The sequence below is a fragment of the Pipistrellus kuhlii genome, unplaced genomic scaffold (assembly GCF_014108245.1).
Source record: "Pipistrellus kuhlii isolate mPipKuh1 unplaced genomic scaffold, mPipKuh1.p scaffold_m20_p_28, whole genome shotgun sequence".
NCBI lineage: Eukaryota > Metazoa > Chordata > Mammalia > Chiroptera > Vespertilionidae > Pipistrellus > Pipistrellus kuhlii.
Genome location: NW_023425527.1, coordinates 275977 through 288915, shown reverse-complemented (window position 1 = coordinate 288915; position 12939 = coordinate 275977). Strand labels below are relative to the sequence as shown.

The following is a 12939-nucleotide window of genomic DNA, read 5'->3' as shown; positions in this document are numbered from 1 at the left end:
TTCCCATCGGCGAACCTGCCCTGCCGTCCTTCACGACCTGCGTGGCTCCGTCAGCCCTGAGTAAAGATCTGAGAGAGAAAATCCGGATCTGAGACTGCCATGAGCAGGCTGCCACCGCCTAGTCTGTGCTGGGAGTGGTGACTAGGACTACCCCCCCAGGACCAAGCTCTTCGCTCCTCCCTTTCCTCTCCTGGGGAGCCAGGCCAGACAGCAGGCCGCAGGGTGGCCGCTGGAGGGCGTCCTGGCTGCGGATACCACTATATCCTCCTCCTGACAGAGATGGAGAACAGTTGTTGATTCAGATTCTCAACAGATCGCTTGAGTTTGGAGTGGGCCCGAGTGCTTTATTTAATGCCAGGTCCTGGAGCCAAAATGTTTTGACGTGTCTGTTTATAGAACGCTGGGACTTTTACTACAGTTAGTAAATTCCAGGAGAACAGGAACCTTGCCTGGGTCTAAAACAGTGTCTGCATCCTAGGAGATGCTTAATAAATATTTGTTAAATGCTGAACGCTTCCAGGGCAGTGGCTTCTTGGTTCATTCCCAGCATTTACAGTAGTGTTTGGTGATTACAGAGGTTCCAACATTCGTTTGGCGCTCTGTCACAGGCTTCCTAGAGTACGGAGCGGAACTCTGTATATCCCTTTCCCCAAATCAGGGGAAACAGGAAGGTGGGAGGCTGCCTGCAGTTAATACCATGTTTTCCTAAAGGCAGATACCAGATCCAAAACTCTATAGAACTACATGTGCAAAAAATGGAGAGGCCCAGGCCCAGATATGAGAGGCAGGATAGATAATGATGAGTAAAAAAAAAAAAGGGGGGGGGGTGCTAGACTATTCTAGGCAAGGACTGAAACCTGTCATGGGAGAGGAAATTTCCCCTACACCTCCCTCCCCGCCACACACACACACACACACACCTTCCCTACTATAAGCCTCCTCCAGAAGCCTGTCAAAACTGGGTCCTAGGATCTACTTGATCTCCAGAAGGTGGTAAAGACACAGACTGTGACACCGGAAGCCACTATATATTTGTTAAATTTTATTTCCTCTGAGTCTCTGAGTGGCAGCAGGGATGTAAGGCGAAGTGGCAGTAGCTGCAGGGGCCTGAGCAGAGCTGGTGCTGGGAGGGGCCGGCGTGGGCAAAACGAAGAGGAGAAGATTTAAATATCCAGGGCTGACAGTCAGCTAATGGGTCTCCTTCATCTGTCTTTGGATTTTGTGCAGCATCTCCTGCATCCGCCGCAGCTAGAACAGGCACATTGCATCAAAACGGGCACTTTTAGAGAGTCCTATCATGTGAGGGAAGTGTTCCCAAGCTCTGATCCCTTGAGCCAGGAATAGCCCTGGGTTGCACTAGAGACCCTGGGTAGAACCACTAATCGACCAATGCAGGACACAGATATGCTTAAGGGCCAGGGACCTCCCTATTCCCAAACCAAGAGATACTAAGGTTTCTGATCAAGCAGGGGACCTCCCAGGCTGTCAGCCCCATACTGCTCTCACCTCCTCATCTTTCTCACGAATCAGCCTTTCAGTGTCTGGATCTGTCCCTGGTGGGACAGTAGGGATGGGGAAGTCGGTACCACTCTCTCGAGTCAATTTGCTAAAGGGAAAGGGAAAGGGGGCTTGGTAAGGCCAAGGGGACCCCAACACCTGCTTGGATTGAGGTGTTGTAGAAGAGGAAAGGCTCAGTCTCATCCAAAGTTGTGCTTGGGATTCCCCCCTGGCTTTTGACCATACTTGCGATTCCGTTCTTTCACCACCAGGCGGGTCATGCTCTGGATACACTGTGCCCGGTAGTTCTCATAGTGTGTCTCTCGCGTCACATCCTTCAAGTCCTGCATGTGAGTACGCACCAGCATTGTCCTCAGCTTCACAAAGTCGCAGTGCCCTGGGTTTTCCACTGCATAGCAAGGCTAGGGGTCAGCCAGGGGCATGGGGAGGGGAGAGTCACTGAGGGCAAGGAGGTTCCCTGGTCACAAGCTCCGTGCTTTACCTTCCACGATGCCCCAAGGGTAGAGACGGCCCCTGACTCGTCGCCCTCTGGCTTCTACCACAGTGTTGCTGCCAATGACAGCAAATGGGATGCTTTCCTGGAAGAAGTTTGGAGGGGTCTGTCAACAACCCCTCGCCCCCATTCTCACCTGTTCTTTCCACCTGTCTTCATCTCTGTTCCTCTCTCAGAAACCAGGGTCCTCTCCCACCCCAGACAACCCACCCTTACAGAGAATTCTATTTCTTTGTTCTGCCCAGAAGAAACAAGATGGGAGAGGGATGCCCTGGGGTGGCCACACCTTTAGGGCTTGGTCCTGTAATTTGAAGTCCTCATCCTCATCAGAGTCACAGTCTGGGAACTGGTAGATCTTGATTCCAAAGTGCTCTATCTCCTCCCGGATCTGGCAAACACATGAGGGGCCCACAGTTCTGGGGACCCCATCCTCTCCAGAAGCCCACCTGCTCCCCTCCCTGCACCAGCTTCCCTCACTTTGGATTTCTTGTGCTCCACTTCAGAAGGTGTCAGTGTGTCCGCCTTAGCCAAGATAGGCACGATGTTGACCCGCTGATGCAGGGCCCTCATGAATTCAACATCCAGTGGCCGGAGCCTGGGGAACAGGAATCTGTGACCACCTGCTTGTGGCAGCCCTGCCCCTGGTGCTCTTGGCCTGTTCCCTTGGCAGTACCCGGTGGTGTCAGGAGCCTCAGGCTCGGACCATACCCGTGGCCGAAGGGTGAGATGAAGTACAGGCAGCAGTGCACCCTGTTGTCTTGGATGTTCTTGCGGTTCAGGCCACTCTCGTCTCGGAAATACTGCTCAAACTGCTGGTCGATGTATTCTGCCACAGGCTTCCAGCTGGGGCAGGGACAGACAAACAGAGAAACTGTAGGAGTGGGGGCTGCCTAGTGAGCTCTAGGGCTGCAGAGTAGCCCCCACCCTGAGCAGTGTTTTCAAGACTTGGTTATTCCCTGGCTTGCTTCACTACTTCTTCAGGGAGGTACCTGATGGGACAGGAGTGCATCACATGTCCTGACAGAAAACAGGCTAAGCACAGAGACGGAGTTCAAGAAATACTAGTTTGATGGGAGGACAAGAACCCAGGTGACAAAGCAACTGGGGAAAAGCAAGGCAACCCTAAGTCAGGTTCATGGTCCAGCCTCAGAACCTTTGTTCATTTGGTTCCACCCTCTCCTCCACCTCTTCAAACCCACTCTATCCTTCAAGACCATGTCCAAGAACCATCTTTTCCACCAAGTCTCCTTTGATTATGCCAATGCACACTCTCCTCTTCTCTTCACCACACAGTGAGATAGATGATAGATAGATAGATAGATAGATAAATTGATAGATAGAAAAACTGAGATTCTTAAATACATATAGTATAGAGATTATGTAATCTCGCTCTGTGGTAAAGAGAACGAGAGCACATATAAATTGATAGATAGATAGATAGATAGATAGATATAGATAGCTATAGATTCAAGAACCTCAATTTTCTAGTACTTTCTCTTCTTTTGTCTAGTTGAATCCAATTCTGATCACCTTCGCTGGGAAATTCTCTACCCAACTGGGTCCCTGGCTTTCTGATTTTCAGCTCAGTGTGTTTATCACTACACTGCCTGACCAGTTACTAATTTGTTACCCAACTGACACTTATTAGAGAACTACTGCTCCCCACTCCCCACTGCCACTGCCACTGCCACTGCCACTAGACTACGAGCCTTTCAGGGACAAGGGTCATTCATATACTAGGTGATCATTCATATATTAGGTGTCCAGTATATGAATTTTATGCCTTAAAATGTCCAACACAGGCTGGACACCTAGTATATGTTCAACAAGTTCTTGCTGGTTGACTAAATGAGTATAGGTGGAGAAGCACAGTCAACTGTGAGATGCCACGCAAGTACAATATTATTATAGACAATAAGAGGAGGGAATGGTACAGTCGGAACCAGGTGTTGGTTGGAGCTAGAGTTGCAGGCCAAGCCCAGTTTGCTGAGACATATTCCTAGAGCAGGAAGAGTGATGTTGACATGGAGGCCACCTCAATCTATCAGGAATATTTGTGGAGACCACAAAACATGTACTAGCAGTGATGCGGGAAGAATGTAAGAAATGGCCCTTCCCTCAAGGCTTAGGCTATGAAACTGAAGATGAACCAGTGTGCTGAGCCAAAGTCCATGCTGTGATGATGAAGAAAGTAATGAAGGTTCAGAGCACAGAAAGGCCTGTAAGGGTCTGATTAGTCTGTGAGGTGATTATCGAGGGTCAGCTGCATGGGTGTGCAACCTGTGTAGTTATTTGGGGGCTAGTAGGGGAAGGCGCACTGGTTTGATTCTCTGTGGCCATCTAGAAATTCTTAATAATTTTGAACAAGGGGCCCCACATTTTAATTTTGCACTGGTCCTGCAATTATCATCTCAAAATTCACGAGTATAATGTAAACAGCCCTTTACAGGTTTCAATGGACATTTACATGCATCATTCTAGGTGATTTTCAGATCAACTGGTTGAGGTGTAAAGGCCAGTGTTTTTCAATGGAAGAAGTAGGAATGCAGTTATTTGCTCAAGACTGTGCAAGATTTGAACACACCGTCCAGAGGTCTTAGCACTATTGTGTCTAACTTCGTCATTTCAGGCACCACCCTTTCTCCTGTCTTTATCATTCATTCTTCTTCTCCTACCTACTCACTCAGATCTGACCATTATCCCTCCAGTTGCTGAAAAAAGAAAAAAGAAGAAAAGAAGAAGAAAAAAGCAGGGAGGATGGGGGAAGGGGGTGGTATGGCAAAGCCACCCTTTCTTTTAGCTAGTAGCCTAGTGTGTGCCTGGAGTTAAAACAAAGTTCCACCTTCCCCCTTTGTCGCCTCTTTCTCCCATTTACTCCTCCCTCCATTTCACTCTCACCCCTTTAATAACACTCGTTTGTGGCACCTAAAGTGTCGCTGTAAAAGGAAAAGAAGAAGGTAGGGTGCCATTTATTGAGCACTTACTATATGCCAGGCCCTGTGCTACATGTTTTCACATGTGTTTGCTTGTTTGAGGCTCTTCTTTCTTATCTTGTCCTCACTCCCGTTATAGAATGACAAGGTCAGAGTCAGAAGGAACATTAGAGATCATCTATTCCAATGCTTTCCCTCTCACTTTATAGAGACAGCTTCCAGAAAGGAGCCGTGGTGTGCTCAAGGTCACAAACCTCTTCCTCCTGACAACTTTGAATACGTCTGTGCCTATGTGTGCACCTGGGGGTGTGAATGGAAAAGGTGATAGGTGGGGAGGCAGCTGGGGTTGTGCTTGGTCAGACATACCACTCTGTGTTGTTGACTGCATCCCCGAAACCTGGTGTGTCCACAATGGTGAGCCGCAGCTTCACGCCCTTCTCTTCTATGTCTACTGCATGCTTAGTGATCTCCACAGTTTGCATGATCCGCTCTGGAGAAGGGGGAAACTGAGGCCAGGGCAAGGACCTGCCCCGTCAGGAGACACTGCCCACCCCAACCAGCTTGGCTGCTCAGACTGCCTTGTCCACACTGCCCCCCTTCCTACCCCGAGGCTGCTGGGGGCCTGTTCTCTGGGAACCAGCAAGGAGCACATTTCCCAACACAGGAAATGCCGGTGGCTGTTGGCTCTGGCCCCAGCCTCTCGCTGCTCTCTGCTCTTTTCTTGGATTCCTGGAATCCTTTGGGGGTCAGAGCCTCACTCAAAGGGCAGGATTCTGGTCCCTGCCCTGCCTCAGCACCCAAATCTTTAGGGAGCTGGCTGGTGGGCTGCCAGGCTAGATAGGCCTGTGGAGAGATGCTGTCAGTCTAGGAGCCGTGGTTTCCTGTGGGCCGGGGAAGGCCCCATCCCCCAGACTCTGGAATGAGTTTGTTTTCCTAAGTCAGGTCGGCCTCCCTGTCATCATGCTCCCTGGCTTCCTTACCTTCAGCGCTGAGGAGTTTCCGGTCCCTGTAGAGGTCCGTGAGGAAGAGGCTGTTGACGAGAGTGGATTTCCCCAGGCCAGATTCTCCTGATGGGGGCGAGAGGACAGAAGTACCAAGTCAGAAGATGAGCTCTGTAGCAAAGAGGCAACCCCCGCTTAGTCCAAGGTGTGAGGGGAGCTGCTGCTTATTTAATTGGAAAGAGGTGGACCAAACCGTAGCATTTTAGAGCCTAAAGGAAACAGAGAACAGCTTCTCATTTGAATGAGGCCCAGGGAGGGTCAGAGACTGTCTAGGGTCCCCCAGAAAAGGGCAAATAAAAGAACCCTGTCGGTGAAGTGTTCTTTGTACCGCTTTACCCCAAGCTCAGTTTTGGGCACCCATGGCTCCTAGCTATTTTGCAAAAAGGGACAGCCACTTGCTGCCTTCTCCTTCCCTCCCACATATAGCACATGACGTCCCCACCTGAAAAACTCCAGCCCAGCCCAGCCCAACCCGGCCCCCACTCTACCTGCCACCATGAGGGTGAAGTCAAAGCCTTTCTTCACGGACTTGCGGTGAACTTGATTGGGGAGGGTCGCAAAGCCCACGTACTCCTTGTCATCCTAGTGTCAGGGAGATGGGGGTGGATCAGGGAGAGCGAGAGGCAGGAGGGGCCCCAGGACCTCACACAGGCTTTCTCCCTCCCTCCTCAGACTTTGCCCAGCCTTAGAGGCGCAGGGCCAGACTCCGCCAGCTGGGCTCCTGATCCTACTGATGCCATCAGTTCCCAATGCATATTGGGGCCAACACAGGACAGAGAGAAGCCCCAGCTCAACATGCATGAACGTGTGTGCACACACGCACATGCACGCGCTCACACCAGGCTCTCGCTGCTCCCTCCCCGTGTCTTCCTGCACCAACCATTGAAAAGTAAGGGCAAAACTGGTGGCTCTACCTCACAGGAGTCATAGGGATCAAGCTTGCCCCACGGGCTGTGGGGCCGGGCTGAGGCTGAGGGGCTGAGAGGGGCTGAGGCAGAGTAGTACTGCTGGCTGTCAGAGGGGTGGGGCCACATGGAGGTTCTGAAATCCAGGTCATCTTCGTAGAGGTCCGGGGCCTGGGGCTTGGGCTCCGGCACTTGGGGCCTGGATGCCCAGGTCTTGGCCTCTGGTTGGTGGCCGCTTTCATCTCCCGGGAAATCCTTCATGAACTTGTTCAGATTTATATCATCGGATTCCTCCAGGAAGCGCTTGATCTGGGGTTTTGGGGTGGGGTGGGGTGGGGTGGGGTGGGGTTGGATAGGTGGGTAGGTGGCAGGAAAGGAAGAATGAAGGAGGAAGACAGGAGAAGGCAAGAGGAAGAGAGGAAAGTGCTTGTGGTTAAAAGGCAAAGCAGCCGCCAAGCCAGAGGAAGTATTCACCATCCCTCCCTCCCTCACCTGTTCACACACAGGTCTGAAATGCCGGGAGAGGCCCCAGGGTCCAGGAGCAACTCCCGGCAGCCCTGAAGCCTGGCAAGGGCTCTTGAGAACTGAGTAGCTCCAGTCCTGAAGTCCCCGCTCAACCAGGTGCTGGTTGAGGCTGCCATCCTGGGGGTCAGACCAAGCCCAGGGTCAGAGAGTCCCCCCAAAGGCCAGAGAGTCACTGACTAAGGGGAGCAGAGGCATCAGAGCTGAGAGGAGAATGTGGCACAGGATTCAAGGAGAGGGCCTAGAGTCAGAGGGGCAGAGGCAAGAGGGCAAGGAGGGAGGAGAGAAGGGAGCTGCCAGCCATACCTCAAGGACCAGCAGGGAGCTCCATGCCTCCTGCCACTGCAGGTCAGGGACCTTGGGGACGACTGACAAGCAGGCTCCGCTGGGAGTGCTCACTCCCAGAGCTCACTGCCCAGTACCCAGGAGAACTGACCCGACTCCCTCTCATTCCAGACCATGAGCCGCACCAGAGCCTGAGCCTGGGCTCCAGGGGAGAAGGAAACACCTGCCGGCGGATGCTGTGGGTGCGTGGAGGGGATCCAGGAGGGACCAGGCGATGCTGGATGGGAGGACACTCGGATTGCAAATGTGAGGGACACAGAGGGGGAAACACCGCTCAGTTGCCTTTTGTCACCTGTGGCTGGAGCTGGGCCTTACCCAGCAATGCAGACGGGGATCTGGCCTGAACGAGGAACCACAGGGATGGTGAGCAGAGGATGGCCGGTTCCGCTGCAGAGACCAGCTCCAGCTTAGAAGGGAGGCCGCTCCCCTCCCTCTCACCTCAGCTCTAGTCCCGAAAGCTTCCTCTCTCCTTGGTCGGGTGCCTGGCCGTGCCGGGCTCAGTTCTGCCTCACAATAGCCACGTGCCGCCCCGAGACAATGGACAAGGGCCGGCTTCAGAGGCTGACTCAGGACAAAGGGATGGCCATGCCAGTGGGGGCTACCCTGGACCGCGGTGGCCACAGCCTTCCTGCAGGTCCCCATTTGACAAAGGGAAAGACAGAGGGTGAGGACTTACACACTGCTAGGTTTCTGCGGGGGGACGGGGGGGCCTACAGGGAAAAGTCCCCTCAGAGCGACTTCCAGGCTGTCGCCTCCAGAGTCCCCTCACACCTGCTTGTAGCCATAGTCTCCGGGGGCATGGACAGGGGAGAAAAGGAGGCCCTTTAGCCTGAAACTGGAACCAGCATGCGGGGGCTTACTGGCCAGAAGAGGCTGTCCTGAGGCAAAGCCTGACCTTATAGGCTTTTCCCACCCCTATTATCTGTAGGGTCCAGTGGCGTGACCACACATCCCAGTTTATGTTTGTTGTCCAGTGACTAACTGTGCCCCATTCCACTCTCAGAAGTGTCCCAGCTTGGATGGATGATGAATGATATGGCAATAGAGAGGAGCTGGGGCGAGAGGTAGGGGGGGAGGAGGAGCAGGTCTTGTTTTCCGACAGCTATAAAGTCTGGGGAATTCCAGGAAATCCTGCCCCTTGTACAACCTCCCGGTGGCCCAGCCGTTGGTCTGGGCGTCAGATGAAAGGTGGGAGAGGACTGTGCTCCCCCTGGTTTCCCCAGGGAGCTGAGCAGGGAAGAGAGAGGGAAGGCATGGACAGAGACCCCCAACCCACTCTCTCCCAGCGGAGCCTGCAGGAACCCAGCACCATTCTCCCGGCCAGCCTGGGCTGCTGGTCAGCAGGGAGGGGCCCACGGGGGCCCTAGACAAGGAGTCAGGTCCCCTCCCCGCCTGTCTTTCCTTCCCCACCCCCAGCTCTGCCCACGACCAAATATCATTTTCTGACTTGGAGCCCCAAGCCCAGACAAGGCAGGGGGAAGACGGGTCAGGTCCACCCATCTCCCCGAACAGTACCTTACCCCAGCTTCAGTCCTGTCCTCAGAGACAGAGCTGCCTTGACATCCCACTGAACGGTCCATGTCCCACGCTTCGAGCTCCCTGTCGGCAAGCTCTAGGTCTAATTTTATCAGTCGGGCAAAGTTCCTCACACACAGACACAGCCTGGTCTTGATGCTCTTGTTGCAATCCTGTGCCCTGGCTTGCTCCTTCCCCTTTCTATGTAACCCCCCTGTCTCTGTCAGGGGCCAAAAAAGCCTGTGGAATGTCCTTCCCCACCCCCTCGTCCTCCCCTTCCCTTGGCTCCCACCCTCCAAGGACAGCTCAGCTGCAGCAGGATGGCTGGCTTTCTCTGCAGTTCCCTCCTCCTCTGATTGGCTGCCCCATGATGCCTGCCGGCTGCTTACCCCGGTGGGCACAGCACCAGCCTCCCAAGCCTGTCTGCAGCAGAGGTTCTCGATCTACTTGACCTCTCCAAGGACACCGAGACCTGTTCAGAGGGTCGTGAGCTTTATCCCCAAGGTGACCTGGCCCGTATGTACATGGGGCTGGCTAGCCAGGAGACCCCGCTCCCAAAGGATTCCAATCTCTCTCATCTTAACTTTAAGCAGCGCTGAAGGGGGGGGGGGGTGTCCTAGAATCCCCTGGTCATAGGTTCTCATGGAAGTGGATCCAGTCTTCTTCCCAAGTGTCCCTTCGTGTTTTTCCAGCAGAGAACCCCACTATCTTCAGAAATCGGCACCTAGATTTCCCTGCAGAGCGCCCCGGAGGGCTCCTCCCACCTAAAGATACCCTTGGGGACATGTGTCGCTCCATCTCTGGCAGAGTCAGCGGGCCCTTGGTCTCTGAGGGGCGTGCGTTCAGGCCGCAGAAGGCTGGCGTCCCAGGGGCTTTAAAAGTGGACAATCAGGTGGGAGACAGATTGAGAGGCCTGGCTGGGAGTGTGCAGAGGGAGCACTTGACTAGGAGTCAGGAGCCCAGAGTTTCTGGTTTGGCCAGAAACACCCTTTGAGATTGTGAATAGTGTTTTAGTTTCAGGGCCTTAATATCCAATTGTGAATGGCCCTTCCTTGACGCCCAGGAAGGCTGGGGAGAGAAAGCAGTCCCAGGTGAGATCCTCATACTGCTTTGAACCCGGGAGAGAGACCCGGTGCATCAAAAATCTCAGGGTGGTTATTAATGTCCTTTTAGCATGCAAATTAAACCCCCTGGGGCTTCTGGGCTGCAGAGCAGCCCCACTGATCTCCTTTCAAAAAGGGACCCTCACAGAGGAGGCTGGTTGGACTCCATCCTGTCAGTCTAAGGACTGGGCTGGCTTGAGGTCGGGGTCCTGAGGCTGATGACTGTGGTGGTGGTGGTGGTGGGGGGGGATGTTTTTAATTAGCGAGGAAAGGGTGGCCTCAGCCAAGCTGAAAGCACCAAGACCTCAGCTGAACTGAACTTGGTGTGTGGCGGAAAAAGCCCATCTTGGCTTCTGCTGCCCTTGGCACTGGGGACAATCAGTGCTCCCCCAGGCTTCCATCTCTGGAACAATCCGTCTGTCCGTCCCCGTGTGGGGAGAAGGATGGAGGCAGGGATGAAGACTGACACCACTTGGCCTCTCCCAGGAACCCCCCTTTGGGGAAAGTCACAGGGTCACCAAGACTTCCTGGCCAAGACTTGGGCCTCCGCCTGGACACAGCTTGAGACACAAGAGCCCAAAAGGTTGGCCTTTCCAGACCCAGAAACTTCTGATTCCACGAGGCGCAAGGAGCTCCCTCCTGGAGGCTGCCCACGCCAACATCCTGACCCACAGGCTGGCCACAGACCTCCTCCTGCTGTGAACAGCCTGTGCCTCCCAAGGCAGAAGGCAAAGGCTGGGGGGCTTCCAGCCTGGGAGGGGAAGCTGGCACGGGGCCTGAGGCCCTGACACCTGGCATAGGCAGGCTCTGGCAACAGTGGCAGGAGGAGAGCTGGCCAAACGTCAAAACTTCCTACCTGGGGGCCTCCGGGGAAGCTGGCTGGGGCTACTGTTTCTCCTCCCACTACAGGCAGGTGGCAGGAATGAGTTCATCTCACCCCCCACCACTGCAGAGGGACCTGGTTTGGAAGGGGGAGGGCGCGTGTAGGATGCTGCAGGAGGAAGCTTCCCCTTGGTCTCTCTCTCAGAAGTAAAGGGATAGAGCTGACCCCGCAGAGTAGATAGATGGTGGGCTGGGTTTCCCTCTCTCAGGAGTCTGGGCAGAAGGCCCTGTGGGGCAGAGGGCTCACACGCTGCCTAGCCCCTTGCCAGGCTGTGTGGGAAGGAGGGCCCAAGAGGCTCATCGCCCTTCTTGAAGAGGCAGGAACTGTTGGTGGGCCTCCTCTGTGTGTTTTCCAGAGGAAGTTGGTGCTTGCCCCTTCCCCCCCCCCCCCCCCCCAGCTTAGGAAAGCTGGGTGAGGAGGGGTCCCCCAGCTAACAGCTGACCCAGGCAAGGGCGGGGACGCTCACCTCGCCTTATCGCTGACGCGCCCTCCCCAGCAAAGCAAGCGCTTATCAGCCGGCGCACCCCACACCACGGACCCACCCCTTCATCCAACAACACGGGCAGCACCCCGGGGGTCGGGGTCCGCTTCCAGCCGCTCAGATCAGGAGTGGAAACTTGGGAGAACAACGGCGACAGAGCAGCGCCTGCCTATGCCCACGGCCGGCGACAGCGCCTCCCGCCCGGCGGCACATCAGGACTGCGGCGCCGAGGGTCGCCGCGAGCCGCCCGGGAGTGGCAGGCCCCGCGCGCCCCGGCCGGCCTGGCCCCGCGCCCCAGCCCCACCGGTCCCCCCGCCCCCCGGCCTTACCATGGCTGCAGCCCGGACTGGGCCGGCTCAGCGTGGACAGCGCCGGAGGGAGCCGCGGCCGGAGCTGCGCGCCGCCCTCGCCGCACCGCCGGCCCCCGCCCTCCGCCCCGAGTGTGGTCCGGCGGGGGCGGGGCCCGGCGGCAGGGGCGGGGCGAGCCGGCCCGGCGGGTCTGCACCTCTGCGGAGGGGAGGGCTGTGAGGGCGCACGCTGGGCAGGGGGCTGCCGGCCTCCGGGCGAACCTTGCAGCCCGAGATCCCCGGAGGCGCCGGGTGCGGGGAGGCGCTCAGAACTGCGCTGCACTGTCACCTGGCGCTTCCTTACTCAGCTCCCAAAGAGCGGCCTCTTGGGGCAGCGCATCACCATCGGGGCTTGAGCCAGACCCCCAAAGAGAAAGAAAGGGCCCACCTGGCACCCCCAGGAGACGCCTTTGGAAGGAGAGGGGGTTTGCCCCATGAGTTGGAGAGAAACCACTAACCCTCCTCCTCTCCTCCTCCCAGCCCTCAAGGTTCTCAGGATGCGAATCTGACTTAGGTCCCAGTTACTGATTATCCATACCCCCTCACACCTCCCACGGCGGAATGGCAGGCATGCTCCACCTCCACCCAAGCTGTTGAGAAGAGACAGGAAGTTCCCTTTATGCAGGACCCTAGATTAAAGATTAAAGAGGATTTGCTGCATAAATTATCCAGGGATCATCAGCTGGAAGGAGGGAGGGAAGGAGAGGCGGAGTGGTCCTTGGGGCTTGCCCGGGGTTGAGGAAAGCAGGGAGGCCCCAGGAAAGGCCACCCCAGGCAGGCTTTAGGGACATTAGAGGCCCAGAGGGTCCGCAGCAGTCAGGGGAAAGAAGATGCTTAGGGGGTGGGGAGTTGGTGGAGATTTCCTGAGCTAATACAGGTCTGAGCCGGTCAAG

At 55.5% G+C, this 12939-nt stretch overlaps 1 protein-coding gene across 5 annotated transcripts; it reads right to left on the bottom strand.

Annotated features, from left to right (window-relative positions):
* Window positions 1-1027: 1027 nt before the first annotated feature.
* Window positions 1028-12167, bottom strand: LOC118728029 (septin-4). 5 transcript variants are annotated; one of them, XM_045587321.1, is made up of 14 exons: window positions 12029-12130; window positions 9622-9704; window positions 9238-9316; window positions 6860-7159; window positions 6434-6527; window positions 5925-6011; window positions 5311-5434; window positions 2720-2854; window positions 2489-2606; window positions 2298-2399; window positions 2000-2096; window positions 1744-1906; window positions 1507-1606; window positions 1028-1248 (listed from the first exon to the last, which is right to left on the bottom strand). In XM_045587321.1, exons 1-14 carry the CDS (start codon window positions 12029-12031, stop codon window positions 1189-1191), a joined length of 1545 nt encoding a protein of 514 aa, XP_045443277.1. In that variant the 5' UTR covers window positions 12032-12130; the 3' UTR covers window positions 1028-1188. The 5 variants fall into 5 exon arrangements, with proteins under 5 accessions (XP_045443277.1, XP_045443280.1, XP_036310087.1 ...); XM_045587324.1 differs by lacking the exon at window positions 6860-7159 and having other exon boundaries at window positions 12029-12125; XM_036454194.2 differs by lacking the exons at window positions 9238-9316; window positions 9622-9704 and having other exon boundaries at window positions 12029-12167.
* Window positions 12168-12939: the final 772 nt, after the last annotated feature.

Excerpts from the sequence above, each read along its gene's own strand:
- LOC118728029 (XM_045587321.1), bottom strand. Across the intron at positions 9,317-9,621 it reads CTGGTGCTGTGCCCACCGGG|GGAGCTCGAAGCGTGGGACA; the intron begins GTAAGCAGCCGG and ends GCTTGCCGACAG. Across the intron at positions 1,607-1,743 it reads GTGAAAGAACGGAATCGCAA|CAAATTGACTCGAGAGAGTG; the intron begins GTATGGTCAAAA and ends CTTTCCCTTTAG.